General features: G+C 32.8%; 2 protein-coding genes across 2 annotated transcripts in view; both read left to right on the forward strand.

Moving 5' to 3' along the window:
- LOC112904998 (pre-mRNA-splicing factor ATP-dependent RNA helicase DHX15-like) overlaps positions 1-7,898 on the forward strand; it is a 30,043-nt gene extending 22,145 nt beyond the window's left edge. Inside the window, exons 2-8 of the mRNA XM_025976449.1 lie at positions 500-733; positions 1,871-2,046; positions 2,360-2,634; positions 4,677-4,799; positions 6,972-7,162; positions 7,295-7,457; positions 7,528-7,898. Coding sequence (XP_025832234.1) covers positions 500-733; positions 1,871-2,046; positions 2,360-2,634; positions 4,677-4,799; positions 6,972-7,162; positions 7,295-7,457; positions 7,528-7,655 — 1,290 coding nt within the window. The 3' untranslated portion in view covers positions 7,656-7,898. The remainder of the gene's footprint in view (positions 1-499; positions 734-1,870; positions 2,047-2,359; positions 2,635-4,676; positions 4,800-6,971; positions 7,163-7,294; positions 7,458-7,527) is intronic.
- A 988-nt stretch (positions 7,899-8,886) lies between these two features.
- Positions 8,887-18,374, forward strand: LOC108736021 (putative pre-mRNA-splicing factor ATP-dependent RNA helicase PRP1). The gene is made up of 10 exons (XM_018468283.2): positions 8,887-9,307; positions 9,361-9,768; positions 9,978-10,405; positions 11,244-11,449; positions 12,587-12,762; positions 13,076-13,350; positions 15,393-15,515; positions 17,352-17,542; positions 17,675-17,837; positions 17,908-18,374. Exons 1-10 carry the CDS (start codon positions 9,258-9,260, stop codon positions 18,033-18,035), a joined length of 2,148 nt encoding a protein of 715 aa, XP_018323785.2. The 5' UTR covers positions 8,887-9,257; the 3' UTR covers positions 18,036-18,374.
- Positions 18,375-18,712: the final 338 nt, after the last annotated feature.

Genomic DNA, 18,712 nt, shown 5'->3' on the forward strand with positions numbered 1-18,712 from the left:
GTAATATTTGATGTGTCAGAGGAACACACTTGAAATGTTCAATGTATAAAAAACACTCTTCTCCTTGTCTCATAATGTATCGGGTTTTGTCAGCTGTGGTGACAGGTATTTAGCATCCTTTGCTTATAAATTCACATTATAGGTTTATCTACATTAAAACACTTAGATTTTACAATTAAAAAAGATTATCATTTAAATAAAATTACCTTTTGTTTAAGTTAGTTTATGTATTATAAAATTAAACAACTATCTTCCATGGCTAGAAAATTATGGAAATGGCTTCATAAACATTAATGTCTGTTCAGTCAGAGTCAAAATTACCAAACGTGGAGATTGTGAGAATACAATGAAGGAGATGTTTAAATCTGGTTAGGTTGAAAATACCTAATAGTGAATTATGCGGCAGAAATTTTGCAAAAAAAAATTGTCGATTTCAGTTTCAATAATATTAATCGTGATATTGGTTATTTTTTATAGTTTTGTAATGCTTTTGAAGTAGACTACACTTTGTCTGTTTTATTTTGAAGGACCTGAAGTGGGTGAATTAAAGTGCATCCCACTATATTCAACCCTACCACCTAACCTACAGCAGCGCATCTTTGAAGAACCTCCTCCAAACAAAGCAAATGGTGCAATTGGACGAAAAGTTGTTGTTTCAACAAATATTGCTGAAACATCCCTTACAATTGATGGAGTGGTATTCGTAATTGACCCTGGATTCGCTAAACAGAAGGTAATAATTAATTTAATTTGTACTAACGTTAAGTTAAACTTAATTCTATTTAGCAATTTACCTTGTCCTGCTGCTGCTCAGCTTCAGTTATTATTTTTATTTTTTCTTAAGAGGATTTACTAATTTATGATGTTAGTACAATTTACATCTGTTTTATTTATGTTAAATGTATTTAAAAATGTAGGGATGAGATACAGAGATAGAAGAGTGATACATAGTTTCTATAAAGAGCAACAGGTAGTTATAGAGCTTCAGCAGCAATGTAGAGAAGTAAATATTAAGAAGACAATCAGACAAAAATGCAAACTGTCACCGCTACTTTTTAATCTATACATCTAAGACGCTATCAATATCATTAAAGATTGGATAACTGTAGGGATAGATATACGGGGCAAATGATTAGTATGCTGAGATTTGCAGATGATATAGCAGAATTAGCATCTAGCAAGGAGGAATTAGAGATAGCCTCAAATAAAATGGAAGCGGTATTGACAAAACAGTATTGTACGAAGATAAATAAATGTAAAACAAAAATACTAGTATGTAAGAGAAGAAAAAGTAGGAAAAGAGCGAATATAAACATAGGAGACAAATAATTAGAAGAGGTGCCTGATTTTCGGTATCTAGGAAGTCAAGTAAGTCAGGATGGAAGGAACAGTAGAAATATAAAACAGAGAATAGCGCAGAGTCGCAACAAAAAGATGTCACTTCTATGCTCGCGAACGGTTAATTTAGAAATTCGAAAAAGGTTGCTAAAGGTGTATGTTTGGAGTGCAACACATTAGGGGTCCGAAACATGGACAGTAGGCGCGGCGGAAAAGAAAAGTTGAGCGTCGGCTAATGATAAGAATATCGTTGATAGAGAAGGTTAGAAATGAAGAGGTATTAAAAAGAATAGGAGAAGAGAGCACTCTATGAAAATCAATAAAAAATAGGCGAAATAGATTGGTAGGGGAAGGTTGGTATATGCGAAAATTAGCTGAGGATAGGAACAAGTGGAGGTGCGTGTCCAATCAGCCTTAGGACTGACAACTTTATGATGATATCTATGTAATAGGGTCACTTTAACCTGTTTTGTTCAATAAATAAATAAAATCTGTAAGTAATATCCGTCATAATCGTGTTAATATATTTTAGGTGTATAACCCTCGAATACGCGTTGAATCATTACTTGTATCTCCAATCAGCAAAGCCTCTGCCCAACAGCGAGCTGGAAGAGCTGGAAGGACGAGACCTGGTAAATGCTTTAGGTTGTACACTGAAAAGGCCTATAAAAACGAAATGCAAGATAACACTTATCCTGAAATATTAAGGTATGATATATAATTACTGCATTTATTATTTATTGTGACAATTTTGAAATAAGACAATGTAAAATTTTAAGAAAAAGATTTTTGATTGAAGAAAGTAATTCATACAAAAATAAATTGTTTGCTCGGAGAACTTTACGATTATCAATGCATCTTATGTAAAAAATTAAACGATTTTAGCTGATTTCACAAAGAACAATAAGTAATTTGAAAACTAGAAAAGATGGCTATAGGGAACCATAGTACCATTCGAAATAGAATAAAATTCTACATTCCGAACTTATAGCACGTTAGCGTATATTTTTTTATGTTGTAGGTCAAACTTGGGTTCAGTTGTTCTTCAGTTAAAAAAGTTGGGTATCGATGATTTGGTTCACTTTGATTTTATGGATCCACCTGCTCCAGAAACCCTAATGCGAGCATTGGAACTGCTTAATTATCTTGCTGCCCTTGACGATGACGGAAATTTAACTGACTTAGGAGCTGTAATGGCCGAATTTCCGCTCGATCCGCAATTGGCCAAGATGCTTATTGCCAGCTGCAACCATAATTGCTCTAATGAAATTTTGTCAATAACAGCAATGTTGTCAGGTATACAAAATATTTCCTTCATTTTATTTATGAACATAGTAGTATCAATTTTTATTAATTAGAACAGACATATGCAGTTACTATTCTCTTTTTTGTGCGACCGAAGCTTGATCACTTATCAAAATTCCATCAATGACTATGCTATATTGTTTTTTGATAAAAGCAACTTGGTTGATTTTCAAGAATTGCTTTTATACATAATTTTATATTTCGTGTTATATGTAGAAACGGTATACAGAAACAACTGATTATATTTATTAATTTTTTTGTAACTTAGCATATGAAACACATCTTGTCAAAACACAAAAATTATTGTTAGCTAAAAGAATTTAAAGTACCTAAATGGTAATAATAATGGTGGATGTAAAATTCATTGGAATTTTAAAGTGAAAAATTAAAAAGTTTCTTTGTTTTAACTACTGTGATAGGGCCTAATTAGGTTTATAAGTAAAATCGTTGTTTCTCTGCCGTTTTGTCAAAACATTTTTTAAGCTGTCACAGTATTTAGATGGAAATGTATATCAATTTTGAGCAGTGCGGTAGTTTTTAATTCAAATTAGGTACATTGGGAAGATTTTAGTAGTAGTTTTTGAAGTATATTTCTAAGAAATGGGGAAAAATTATAAGAATCATTTAAAAGTGGAAGTGATTTCTAAAACCCATTTATACCATCAGGAAATACAATTAACTTCTAGCAGGTTTTTTGGATCTTCTCCAGCCGCTTTTTAATCTTGTTTCTACCTGTAGTATGTCTCTAACTAACCCTTCATATTTCAGGTGTTCTAATACCTTATCTCTCTTTTTCCTTATTGACTTTCATAGCGCCATCCATTCTCTTACTTTTTCCAATACTTCCTCACTTCTAACCTTTTCTATTTACGGTTTTTTCACTGCCCACCCTTCACACCACATTTCAAATTCTTTTATCTATATTCTTCTTTTTCTCCATGCCAACATCGACATTTCTTACCCATATATAGCCGTACTTTAAACATACACTTTTATATATTTTTTTCTTGCAATAATGCTTTAGAAGTGGATGAAACACGTGCTCGTAACGATAAAGTTTATTGGTAACTAGGATGAGTTAGTCGCCATTTTCTACTTTGAGTCATCATTATAAGGTCGTCAGTCCTAAGAATGGTTGGACACGCACCTTCACTCTTTCCTATCCTGAGCTAATCCGCATTTCCCTAAAACTAGAACAACCCATATTCTTAACTATTTGCGAACTGTAATCGAATCTAGGTCTATTTCTACCCCTCTTAACTTCCGTTTCTGTCTCTAATATGTCTCTGACTAGACCTTCATGCCTGAGAAGGTGTCTTACTAACCTATCTCGCCTATTTCTTATTGACTTTTAGTGCAACGCTTTTTTATTTCTAAAGGCTCAAGCAACATCAGTTTTATATTTTTTGTTAGCAATGTAGAAGTTTACATTCGTTTCCATTTATGCTGTGATTACTTTGTAGGCCATGTTCACTTAAACCTGTACCGTGTGTTATATTCGTATACTTTCTAAATGTTCGTTAAGCTCGAATTATGGGTCATTAAAAATGGTATCACAAAGTTTTTATAAAAAAACAAAATTCGAATTTGATGGTTATTAATAAATCTAACAAACGTTTACATTTTTATTAGTCTTCTGTTCTAAATTTGAACAAAGCCACTTTATGTTATTCAGGGATTGCGTAGGTTTCTATCAGTTGAAGAATTTTTTGAATCGATTCAGTAGTCCAGAGAACATACATACAAATAAACAAACAAGCATATTTTACCTCTTTAGAATGTTAATGTAAATAATTATTGTTATATATTACTTGAAATAATAGTTACCTAGGTAGTCCGTAATATACGTAATCGTAAATTCATGTTTTAATAAGTACTCCGACTTAAAAACGATATATTTTTCTACCTACCGTAATTGCTCAAAATTGAATATATGCTAAAACTGAGATAGCTCTGTAGGCATTGAAGGTTGAGAGTATGTGGCCACTATATTGAACGGATACGGGCGCCAAATGCCCCGCTCCAATATTTAGTCCCGCAGTGTTTTGTCCGACCGAACGAGGCAAAAAAAGCAGCCGACGATGCCAAGATGCGATTCGCACACATCGATGGTGACCATCTTACCCTTCTCAATGTTTATCATGCATTCAAACAGAGTAAGTATTTTATTTTAAAGTTAATTTATTAATGGGAAACGCTTTTACAGCGTGCCAGGTTTTATACTATCGTAAATCAATTTTGTAAATGCTCCATATTCGTGACTTCAAAAGTCATTGCAGTTAAGCAAGAAACACTGCATTCCTTAGAAACCGGACCTTTTTTTACCCATCAGTAGATTTAAGTCTATAATATTCGCAATTTTCAAATACGGCTAGGCAGCATTACAATGTAGCATATCGTTTGCGACTAGTCAAACGTTCAGCCGGATCGTTGGGAATGACATTAGGTAAGGGTTACTGACGTTTACTTATAAGCTTTGCAACCATCTTCAAAACACGGCCCTCGAAGCAAACCGAAAGGTGTAGCAGCAGATTAGCAGCGTCAATACCGATTATATGATATTACATAAGTGCATTCGCAACACAGAATCAATAGTGATGCCGACCGCAGAGTGAGACCATAAAGAATGTTCTTATTACAGACAATATTTCAAAGCTACACTAATCTGACCGCAGTGACACTGCCGTCTGTCTCTGCAGTCAGCTGCTGCGGTCACCTTAAGAATCATATATTAGCCTCAATTTACAAACATTATATAAATTTTGTATTTTGACACATTTGTTCGTTTGGAAGCTAATGTAGTGATATGACCAGAACAACAAATAGATTAAAACTTGTGTAGTCCAACCATCACGTTGACACTGTAGGCGATGGTTGCGAAGCGAATACTACAAAGCAGTTTAAAAAACAACATTTGTGTAAATTATTTTCTTAGTCTTTCTTCGCACCCAAGTGCTATCCAATTAGAAGAAAATGATAATGATACTATTTAAAAATTAAAAGGAATACTCACCCCTAATTACCACAAGTCTCGCGTTGATAATGCCCACGTATGAAGTGGGCGAAACACGTGTCCGCTCAAATAAAATTATTTGTGGTAATTAAGGGTGAGTATTCCTTTTAATTTTTAATTAATATTTACCACAGTCTCCTCTTTCTAAAATGATACTATTAATTTATTCAGAAAATCATTAAAGTACCCTTGACCTATACCGCATCTTAAATAGTTACAGCATTGAAACTCTCAGCCGGTGTCTTTGATATTTTGTAACCTTTCTGCCATCTTTCTTGAAGTAACCGCCGCGATCGATTTTAAAAATTTACTGCACCTGCAGAAAAATGTATTTGAAGAAACTTAAAAACCGACTATCAAAAAAAAATTTTGTTTGTTAATAAATTTTATATCAAGTGCAAGTGATTTACATCTATACTGCAGGATGCTCTTTACAATCAAATCTAAAAATTTTTGAATTTATATTCGATTTCCACTGTATCAAATACGTAAAGTGCTATAATTATCTTATCACTTCACTTAATTACTGTGTCACTTCTTGAAACAGTCAGAAAGTAATATTTAAATATAACAACTGAATATTTCCTATATCGTTGAGATGATGTCAGACATGTATTTATGCTATGACTCAGCAAAAAATGCTTGTGAGTTTGTGACGCTAGTTAATCCAATGAAGAGATTCACTGCTGCTTATTTATACTGTGCATATACGTCTTAGATTACAACACAATGTACAGATGCATAACTAAACGTAACTCCACAAAATGTTACGACAGGACTGATAATCAAAAATAAACGAGTATGGAAATTCTATATATTTTTTAAGGACCTCTAACGGTGTAACTTGTCTCTGTACACGTTTAACCGCCAGCGCTGTTTTTTTAGTTGCCCAGTCATATTAGTTAGTGCCTAATTTTTCCAGTTAGTTGTGACTTATACATACATCCGTTCTTTTATGAAACGCCAAGGCGATTTATAAAAAAGTGATCTGTGGTTGAAATATTTCAGTTACTTTTTAAAACTATACATTTTGTTGCACGTGTTTGTATGTTTTGTTGTTTACTTAATTTTCTGACTTTATTTTTGTACTTATTTAACTACTAATTGTACCAGCTGATCATTTAATTCTGGAAAATAGTTAAAATGCAACAAACACTTTAAAATTGGTAATGTGCATGACTGAATATAATAAATACGTACCTACTGTATTGAAGCTGCTAATTTATTGATCCTTACACGTACTTACTTTACATTTCTGCAATGAAATGTATTGAACTTACAAAAGAATAGGTATTTCATTTGTTTGTATGTTGAGATATGGAAGATCCACAATGGTGTTACGATAACTTCATCAACTATCGCTCACTTAAGTCAGCAGATAATGTCAGGCAACAGTTGTCGCGCATAATGGATAGATTTAATTTGAAGAGAACATCCACTGACTTCAGCAGCAAAGATTATTACATTAACATAAGAAAAGCTTTAGTTAATGGATTTTTCATGCAGGTAATTTATTTTGTCTTTTAGTCATAAATTGGATATTTTTGCTTATTTTATTTTACTTTAATTGATGCTCATGTAGAACTTACCAATTAATAAATGAAAAAATATAGGTATTTTATCTTGTTCATGTTTTAGGTGGCTCATCTAGAAAGAACAGGCCATTACTTGACGATTAAAGATAATCAAATGGTTCAGTTGCATCCTTCTACTTGTCTCGATCATAAGCCAGAGTGGGTCATTTATAACGAATTTGTTTTAACAACAAAAAATTACATTAGAACTGTTACTGATATTAAAGGTAAACATTTATCAAATTCCATCAATGACATTATAATTTTACCTATTTTTTTTTGTTTATTTTGTTGCAGCCGAATGGCTATTGAAAATAGCTCCACAGTATTATGATCTACAAAATTTTCCTCAGTGTGAGGCAAAACGACAACTTGAAGTTATTCAAAATCGTTTGGAATCTAGGCAGTACCAACAAGGTTTTTAATATTTATGATAGTATGTATATCAAAAACCATGGTCTTCATTTGATGGCATTTCTACTTTATAAGATGTATCTATAATTTTGTACTTTAAAATAGTTTCAAATTGTTGCACTGATACTTTCACTTGGATTACCGTCTATTCTGTTTAAGGAAATGCATTCAAAAGTATTTTTGTCTATGCCGAATCTGATGCATTAAAGATGTAAATTAGTAATATAATTTAAGATTACATCATATCATATTTTGATAGTGTTTCAATCACACCTAGGTTTTCTTGAAATNTGTAAACATGGACAACTTTTCGTGTCGATAGCATAATACCGATAACTTTATTGTATGTAGTTATCTCGTTTCCTAAAAATGCAGACAAAACCAGGCCTTGGGTTTAAATGTTTAGATGTTCGGATTTCGGAACAATACACCAACTCAAATATTTATTTTTATTAGTTTTAACATCTGTTTCTGATCTGTTGACTGGTCACTCTCATGATGTTTGCTGAAGACCATACAATGATACGAAAACAATATACAATTTAAAAAAGTTCAAGACAATTTATCGTAGGGACTTGAGAAGGTACCTGCAGGCTGCATCAGTAGGCTTGAACGCACGTCGTCGTCATCGTTTCATCGTACAGCGTTATACGACTATAGCTGACAAAATTTTACGTTCACAATTAGAAAAATGAGCGCCTTCATGATATAATATCAGGTCAACCAAATCAAACAAAAAATCCCACGAAAATAAAGAAAAATCCCTTTATCCCTCGAGAACGTCGAAAATCCTTCGAATCGGGATAAATCCCTCGAAGTGGCAACACTGCCTGAAACCATAGGCCAGTGAAGATTTGACATGTCCCCGACCATTGAAGTGAAGAAGTATCTGTAGTCTAGTTCAATGTCCCCGACAACCACTTCATAGAAGTTAGATGTTCTATGATCATAGACATAAACACGATCCCATAGACATATATAAATGGACGTGCCTTAGCCGTATGTCGTTATAATAATTTCTTGACTCGAAAAGTGAGGGAGATGACGTATGGTTTCGAACTAGTGTTATCTCTTTCATGACACGCTTACGCACTATCGTGAGAGAAATTGATATTGTCCGAAACTTCGTTCCATCTCTTTCTTTTGTTGTACCACAATTCTGACCGCTAAGGCATGTCTATTAATAAATTTCGATGCACGATCCACTACAGTCAATCATAAATCATAGATTAAAGGTGTCAATTTGTGTGTCAATTGATAAATGTGTCTGACAGAGGTGGTGAATGTGAATAGTCTCTAAAAAGGAGTTTAGAAAGATCAAATATAAATTTCATTAAAACGTTAAATATTATTGTGAGTTGTGTCGATTACGCGTATTACGTTTTATTTACTATATCAGCTAATTGCTTGGATTACATCAAATTGTCATATTTCTGCCTCGAATATACACCTAATTGTATTGGTTGTATACTGTAGTGTGCTTTTCGTATGCAATTTTTTACGTAAAACATTTAAATTTAAAACGCGGTTCTATAGTTGGTGATATGATGTGGTGATAGCTTATGATAGTTATCTCATTTAATCTCTTCATCTGAAGATAAAATATATTAGAGATGTCAAAGAGAAGAATTGATATTGTTGATCCTTTTATAAAAAAAAAGCGGTAAATAAACACTATTATTTATAACTGCCTATATTAAATAGAAATATTTTCAGGGAGGAACGTGGTGTACCTACTACCATAGTTACAACTCCTGTACTGAACTCTTCAATAAACACGCTTACTGGTTTGCCATATACTCAACGTTATCATGAACTTTACAGAAAACGTATCAATTTACCTGTTTTTGAATACAAGGCAGATTTTATGCGTTTGCTACATGAACACCAGTGTATTGTACTAGTTGGAGAAACAGGTTCTGGGAAAACAACACAAATTCCTCAATGGTGTGTTGAATATGCTAGATCTGTTGGAAAGAAAGGCGTTTGCTGCACGCAGCCTAGAAGAGTAGCTGCAATGTCTGTAGCACAAAGGGTTTCAGAAGAAATGGATGTTGCATTAGGTCAAGAAGTTGGTTACAGTATACGTTTTGAAGACTGTTCATCAGCAAAAACAATTCTGAAGTGAGTTCAAGATTCTAACTATAGTTTATAAAATACTTCTTAAATTAGTACTATCAATAAATGAAAGTTAAAACATTAAGTGTAGTGTATAGAAAATATTTATTTTATTTATTTTCTCTATGGTGAGGGCAAGTAAGAAAATTGTTTCATGTTTTTTAAAAGAAACGAATTATTGTAATAATTCTCATTGTCAAAACAATTTTTTTTAGGTATATGACTGATGGTATGTTATTGCGAGAAGGAATGAGTGATCCCATGCTAGATGCATATCAGTGTATATTACTGGATGAAGCTCACGAGAGAACATTAGCTACTGATATTCTTATGGGCGTTCTTAAGGAGGTTATCAAGCAACGTTCTGATTTGAAATTGGTAATTATGTCTGCTACATTGGATGCTGGTAAATTTCAGCAGTATTTTGATAATGCTCCATTGATGAATGTACCGGGTCGTACACATCCTGTTGAAATATTTTATACACCAGAACCTGAAAGGGACTATCTAGAGGCTGCTATAAGAACTGTTATACAAATACACATGTGTGAAGACATTGCTGGAGACATTTTGCTATTTTTGACAGGACAAGAAGAAATTGAGGTAGCCTGTAAAAGGATTAAAAGAGAAATCGATAATTTAGGTAAGGAGGTTGACAAAGTTAAGTATAAAAGAATGATAGAACTTGTTTCCTTTACGTTATTACAAGAAGGTTTCTTCCTAATGTTGTAGTAACTTTTATTTATGGTTCCCAATTTTTAATAAACCATTTTCATAAATGTACCTACACTTATTCGACTTTAAATAGAATTATTTGATCTTTATTAATATTATTTAAAGTTAAAATTTTAAAAACGATAAAAAACGCAACAACAAACAGAAATAATAACTGATTTTTTTATTGCACTTATTAAAAAATGTTTTGCTACACTGCGGCTTTACCAGAGCTACACAGTAATATTTGATGTGTCAGAGGAACACACTTGAAATGTTCAATGTATAAAAAACACTCTTCTCCTTGTCTCATAATGTATCGGGTTTTGTCAGCTGTGGTGACAGGTATTTAGCATCCTTTGCTTATAAATTCACATTATAGGTTTATCTACATTAAAACACTTAGATTTTACAATTAAAAAAGATTATCATTTAAATAAAATTACCTTTTGTTTAAGTTAGTTTATGTATTATAAAATTAAACAACTATCTTCCACGGCTAGAAAATTATGGAAATGGCTTCATAAACATTAATGTCTGTTCAGTCAGAGTCAAAATTACCAAACGTGGAGATTGTGAGAATACAATGAAGGAGATGTTTAAATCTGGTTAGGTTGAAAATACCTAATAGTGAATTATGCGGCAGAAATTTTGCAAAAAAAAATTGTCGATTTCAGTTTCAATAATATTAATCGTGATATTGGTTATTTTTTATAGTTTTGTAATGCTTTTGAAGTAGACTACACTTTGTCTGTTTTATTTTGAAGGACCTGAAGTGGGTGAATTAAAGTGCATCCCACTATATTCAACCCTACCACCTAACCTACAGCAGCGCATCTTTGAAGAACCTCCTCCAAACAAAGCAAATGGTGCAATTGGACGAAAAGTTGTTGTTTCAACAAATATTGCTGAAACATCCCTTACAATTGATGGAGTGGTATTCGTAATTGACCCTGGATTCGCTAAACAGAAGGTAATAATTAATTTAATTTGTACTAACGTTAAGTTAAACTTAATTCTATTTAGCAATTTACCTTGTCCTGCTGCTGCTCAGCTTCAGTTATTATTTTTATTTTTTCTTAAGAGGATTTACTAATTTATGATGTTAGTACAATTTACATCTGTTTTATTTATGTTAAATGTATTTAAAAATGTAGGGATGAGATACAGAGATAGAAGAGTGATACATAGTTTCTATAAAGAGCAACAGGTAGTTATAGAGCTTCAGCAGCAATGTAGAGAAGTAAATATTAAGAAGACAATCAGACAAAAATGCAAACTGTCACCGCTACTTTTTAATCTATACATCTAAGACGCTATCAATATCATTAAAGATTGGATAACTGTAGGGATAGATATACGGGGCAAATGATTAGTATGCTGAGATTTGCAGATGATATAGCAGAATTAGCATCTAGCAAGGAGGAATTAGAGATAGCCTCAAATAAAATGGAAGCGGTATTGACAAAACAGTATTGTACGAAGATAAATAAATGTAAAACAAAAATACTAGTATGTAAGAGAAGAAAAAGTAGGAAAAGAGCGAATATAAACATAGGAGACAAATAATTAGAAGAGGTGCCTGATTTTCGGTATCTAGGAAGTCAAGTAAGTCAGGATGGAAGGAACAGTAGAAATATAAAACAGAGAATAGCGCAGAGTCGCAACAAAAAGATGTCACTTCTATGCTCGCGAACGGTTAATTTAGAAATTCGAAAAAGGTTGCTAAAGGTGTATGTTTGGAGTGCAACACATTAGGGGTCCGAAACATGGACAGTAGGCGCGGCGGAAAAGAAAAGTTGAGCGTCGGCTAATGATAAGAATATCGTTGATAGAGAAGGTTAGAAATGAAGAGGTATTAAAAAGAATAGGAGAAGAGAGCACTCTATGAAAATCAATAAAAAATAGGCGAAATAGATTGGTAGGGGAAGGTTGGTATATGCGAAAATTAGCTGAGGATAGGAACAAGTGGAGGTGCGTGTCCAATCAGCCTTAGGACTGACAACTTTATGATGATATCTATGTAATAGGGTCACTTTAACCTGTTTTGTTCAATAAATAAATAAAATCTGTAAGTAATATCCGTCATAATCGTGTTAATATATTTTAGGTGTATAACCCTCGAATACGCGTTGAATCATTACTTGTATCTCCAATCAGCAAAGCCTCTGCCCAACAGCGAGCTGGAAGAGCTGGAAGGACGAGACCTGGTAAATGCTTTAGGTTGTACACTGAAAAGGCCTATAAAAACGAAATGCAAGATAACACTTATCCTGAAATATTAAGGTATGATATATAATTACTGCATTTATTATTTATTGTGACAATTTTGAAATAAGACAATGTAAAATTTTAAGAAAAAGATTTTTGATTGAAGAAAGTAATTCATACAAAAATAAATTGTTTGCTCGGAGAACTTTACGATTATCAATGCATCTTATGTAAAAAATTAAACGATTTTAGCTGATTTCACAAAGAACAATAAGTAATTTGAAAACTAGAAAAGATGGCTATAGGGAACCATAGTACCATTCGAAATAGAATAAAATTCTACATTCCGAACTTATAGCACGTTAGCGTATATTTTTTTATGTTGTAGGTCAAACTTGGGTTCAGTTGTTCTTCAGTTAAAAAAGTTGGGTATCGATGATTTGGTTCACTTTGATTTTATGGATCCACCTGCTCCAGAAACCCTAATGCGAGCATTGGAACTGCTTAATTATCTTGCTGCCCTTGACGATGACGGAAATTTAACTGACTTAGGAGCTGTAATGGCCGAATTTCCGCTCGATCCGCAATTGGCCAAGATGCTTATTGCCAGCTGCAACCATAATTGCTCTAATGAAATTTTGTCAATAACAGCAATGTTGTCAGGTATACAAAATATTTCCTTCATTTTATTTATGAACATAGTAGTATCAATTTTTATTAATTAGAACAGACATATGCAGTTACTATTCTCTTTTTTGTGCGACCGAAGCTTGATCACTTATCAAAATTCCATCAATGACTATGCTATATTGTTTTTTGATAAAAGCAACTTGGTTGATTTTCAAGAATTGCTTTTATACATAATTTTATATTTCGTGTTATATGTAGAAACGGTATACAGAAACAACTGATTATATTTATTAATTTTTTTGTAACTTAGCATATGAAACACATCTTGTCAAAACACAAAAATTATTGTTAGCTAAAAGAATTTAAAGTACCTAAATGGTAATAATAATGGTGGATGTAAAATTCATTGGAATTTTAAAGTGAAAAATTAAAAAGTTTCTTTGTTTTAACTACTGTGATAGGGCCTAATTAGGTTTATAAGTAAAATCGTTGTTTCTCTGCCGTTTTGTCAAAACATTTTTTAAGCTGTCACAGTATTTAGATGGAAATGTATATCAATTTTGAGCAGTGCGGTAGTTTTTAATTCAAATTAGGTACATTGGGAAGATTTTAGTAGTAGTTTTTGAAGTATATTTCTAAGAAATGGGGAAAAATTATAAGAATCATTTAAAAGTGGAAGTGATTTCTAAAACCCATTTATACCATCAGGAAATACAATTAACTTCTAGCAGGTTTTTTGGATCTTCTCCAGCCGCTTTTTAATCTTGTTTCTACCTGTAGTATGTCTCTAACTAACCCTTCATATTTCAGGTGTTCTAATACCTTATCTCTCTTTTTCCTTATTGACTTTCATAGCGCCATCCATTCTCTTACTTTTTCCAATACTTCCTCACTTCTAACCTTTTCTATTTACGGTTTTTTCACTGCCCACCCTTCACACCACATTTCAAATTCTTTTATCTATATTCTTCTTTTTCTCCATGCCAACATCGACATTTCTTACCCATATATAGCCGTACTTTAAACATACACTTTTATATATTTTTTTCTTGCAATAATGCTTTAGAAGTGGATGAAACACGTGCTCGTAACGATAAAGTTTATTGGTAACTAGGATGAGTTAGTCGCCATTTTCTACTTTGAGTCATCATTATAAGGTCGTCAGTCCTAAGAATGGTTGGACACGCACCTTCACTCTTTCCTATCCTGAGCTAATCCGCATTTCCCTAAAACTAGAACAACCCATATTCTTAACTATTTGCGAACTGTAATCGAATCTAGGTCTATTTCTACCCCTCTTAACTTCCGTTTCTGTCTCTAATATGTCTCTGACTAGACCTTCATGCCTGAGAAGGTGTCTTACTAACCTATCTCGCCTATTTCTTATTGACTTTTAGTGCAACGCTTTTTTATTTCTAAAGGCTCAAGCAACATCAGTTTTATATTTTTTGTTAGCAATGTAGAAGTTTACATTCGTTTCCATTTATGCTGTGATTACTTTGTAGGCCATGTTCACTTAAACCTGTACCGTGTGTTATATTCGTATACTTTCTAAATGTTCGTTAAGCTCGAATTATGGGTCATTAAAAATGGTATCACAAAGTTTTTATAAAAAAACAAAATTCGAATTTGATGGTTATTAATAAATCTAACAAACGTTTACATTTTTATTAGTCTTCTGTTCTAAATTTGAACAAAGCCACTTTATGTTATTCAGGGATTGCGTAGGTTTCTATCAGTTGAAGAATTTTTTGAATCGATTCAGTAGTCCAGAGAACATACATACAAATAAACAAACAAGCATATTTTACCTCTTTAGAATGTTAATGTAAATAATTATTGTTATATATTACTTGAAATAATAGTTACCTAGGTAGTCCGTAATATACGTAATCGTAAATTCATGTTTTAATAAGTACTCCGACTTAAAAACGATATATTTTTCTACCTACCGTAATTGCTCAAAATTGAATATATGCTAAAACTGAGATAGCTCTGTAGGCATTGAAGGTTGAGAGTATGTGGCCACTATATTGAACGGATACGGGCGCCAAATGCCCCGCTCCAATATTTAGTCCCGCAGTGTTTTGTCCGACCGAACGAGGCAAAAAAAGCAGCCGACGATGCCAAGATGCGATTCGCACACATCGATGGTGACCATCTTACCCTTCTCAATGTTTATCATGCATTCAAACAGAGTAAGTATTTTATTTTAAAGTTAATTTATTAATAGGAAACGCTTTTACAGCGTGCCAGGTTTTATACTATCGTAAATCAATTTTGTAAATGCTCCATATTCGTGACTTCAAAAGTCATTGCAGTTAAGCAAGAAACACTGCATTCCTTAGAAACCGGACCTTTTTTTACCCATCAGTAGATTTAAGTCTATAATATTCGCAATTTTCAAATACGGCTAGGCAGCATTACAATGTAGCATATCGTTTGCGACTAGTCAAACGTTCAGCCGGATCGTTGGGAATGACATTAGGTAAGGGTTACTGACGTTTACTTATAAGCTTTGCAACCATCTTCAAAACACGGCCCTCGAAGCAAACCGAAAGGTGTAGCAGCAGATTAGCAGCGTCAATACCGATTATATGATATTACATAAGTGCATTCGCAACACAGAATCAATAGTGATGCCGACCGCAGAGTGAGACCATAAAGAATGTTCTTATTACAGACAATATTTCAAAGCTACACTAATCTGACCGCAGTGACACTGCCGTCTGTCTCTGCAGTCAGCTGCTGCGGTCACCTTAAGAATCATATATTAGCCTCAATTTACAAACATTATATAAATTTTGTATTTTGACACATTTGTTCGTTTGGAAGCTAATGTAGTGATATGACCAGAACAACAAATAGATTAAAACTTGTGTAGTCCAACCATCACGTTGACACTGTAGGCGATGGTTGCGAAGCGAATACTACAAAGCAGTTTAAAAAACAACATTTGTGTAAATTATTTTCTTAGTCTTTCTTCGCACCCAAGTGCTATCCAATTAGAAGAAAATGATAATGATACTATTTAAAAATTAAAAGGAATACTCACCCCTAATTACCACAAGTCTCGCGTTGATAATGCCCACGTATGAAGTGGGCGAAACACGTGTCCGCTCAAATANCATCTATACTGCAGGATGCTCTTTACAATCAAATCTAAAAATTTTTGAATTTATATTCGATTTCCACTGTATCAAATACGTAAAGTGCTATAATTATCTTATCACTTCACTTAATTACTGTGTCACTTCTTGAAACAGTCAGAAAGTAATATTTAAATATAACAACTGAATATTTCCTATATCGTTGAGATGATGTCAGACATGTATTTATGCTATGACTCAGCAAAAAATGCTTGTGAGTTTGTGACGCTAGTTAATCCAATGAAGAGATTCACTGCTGCTTATTTATACTGTGCATATACGTCTTAGATTACAACACAATGTACAGATGCATAACTAAACGTAACTCCACAAAATGTTACGACAGGACTGATAATCAAAAATAAACGAGTATGGAAATTCTATATATTTTTTAAGGACCTCTAACGGTGTAACTTGTCTCTGTACACGTTTAACCGCCAGCGCTGTTTTTTTAGTTGCCCAGTCATATTAGTTAGTGCCTAATTTTTCCAGTTAGTTGTGACTTATACATACATCCGTTCTTTTATGAAACGCCAAGGCGATTTATAAAAAAGTGATCTGTGGTTGAAATATTTCAGTTACTTTTTAAAACTATACATTTTGTTGCACGTGTTTGTATGTTTTGTTGTTTACTTAATTTTCTGACTTTATTTTTGTACTTATTTAACTACTAATTGTACCAGCTGATCATTTAATTCTGGAAAATAGTTAAAATGCAACAAACACTTTAAAATTGGTAATGTGCATGACTGAATATAATAAATACGTACCTACTGTATTGAAGCTGCTAATTTATTGATCCTTACACGTACTTACTTTACATTTCTGCAATGAAATGTATTGAACTTACAAAAGAATAGGTATTTCATTTGTTTGTATGTTGAGATATGGAAGATCCACAATGGTGTTACGATAACTTCATCAACTATCGCTCACTTAAGTCAGCAGATAATGTCAGGCAACAGTTGTCGCGCATAATGGATAGATTTAATTTGAAGAGAACATCCACTGACTTCAGCAGCAAAGATTATTACATTAACATAAGAAAAGCTTTAGTTAATGGATTTTTCATGCAGGTAATTTATTTTGTCTTTTAGTCATAAATTGGATATTTTTGCTTATTTTATTTTACTTTAATTGATGCTCATGTAGAACTTACCAATTAATAAATGAAAAAATATAGGTATTTTATCTTGTTCATGTTTTAGGTGGCTCATCTAGAAAGAACAGGCCATTACTTGACGATTAAAGATAATCAAATGGTTCAGTTGCATCCTTCTACTTGTCTCGATCATAAGCCAGAGTGGGTCATTTATAACGAATTTGTTTTAACAACAAAAAATTACATTAGAACTGTTACTGATATTAAAGGTAAACATTTATCAAATTCCATCAATGACATTATAATTTTACCTATTTTTTTTTGTTTATTTTGTTGCAGCCGAATGGCTATTGAAAATAGCTCCACAGTATTATGATCTACAAAATTTTCCTCAGTGTGAGGCAAAACGACAACTTGAAGTTATTCAAAATCGTTTGGAATCTAGGCAGTACCAACAAGGTTTTTAATATTTATGATAGTATGTATATCAAAAACCATGGTCTTCATTTGATGGCATTTCTACTTTATAAGATGTATCTATAATTTTGTACTTTAAAATAGTTTCAAATTGTTGCACTGATACTTTCACTTGGATTACCGTCTATTCTGTTTAAGGAAATGCATTCAAAAGTATTTTTGTCTATGCCGAATCTGATGCATTAAAGATGTAAATTAGTAATATAATTTAAGATTACATCATATCATATTTTGATAGTGTTTCAATCACACCTAGGTTTTCTTGAAATCTTAATCGTAAGCTATTATCCCAGAAGAGGTAATATTAAATAAAAAAGTGAATGTAGCAACATGTTTTGTTTTTTTTTTTTTTTCATATATCTTTCCATTTAACATTCTTGGGCACGTTATAAATTCGTGGTAATTGTAATAGATTGCTATAAAGTTTTATTTTCTTATGTCCCATCAGCTTCACGCTCGGTGTAATATCAGTTTTATAAGATTTCTGGGCCATACAGGGTGTTTCTAAAATAAGTTAAAATAAGTAGTAAGCTTGCCGGAAAGGGTACTATAAAACAAGAAAATTAAGTAAATGTATAGTAATCCGAAACTCTACCGTTTCCGAGAAAAATGTATTTGAAAGTATTCAATTCAGCCCTGGTAGGATCACGCAGTTACGACAGCGTAA

The sequence above is a fragment of the Agrilus planipennis genome, unplaced genomic scaffold, assembly GCF_000699045.2.
Source record: "Agrilus planipennis isolate EAB-ADULT unplaced genomic scaffold, Apla_2.0 scaffold75, whole genome shotgun sequence".
NCBI lineage: Eukaryota > Metazoa > Arthropoda > Insecta > Coleoptera > Buprestidae > Agrilus > Agrilus planipennis.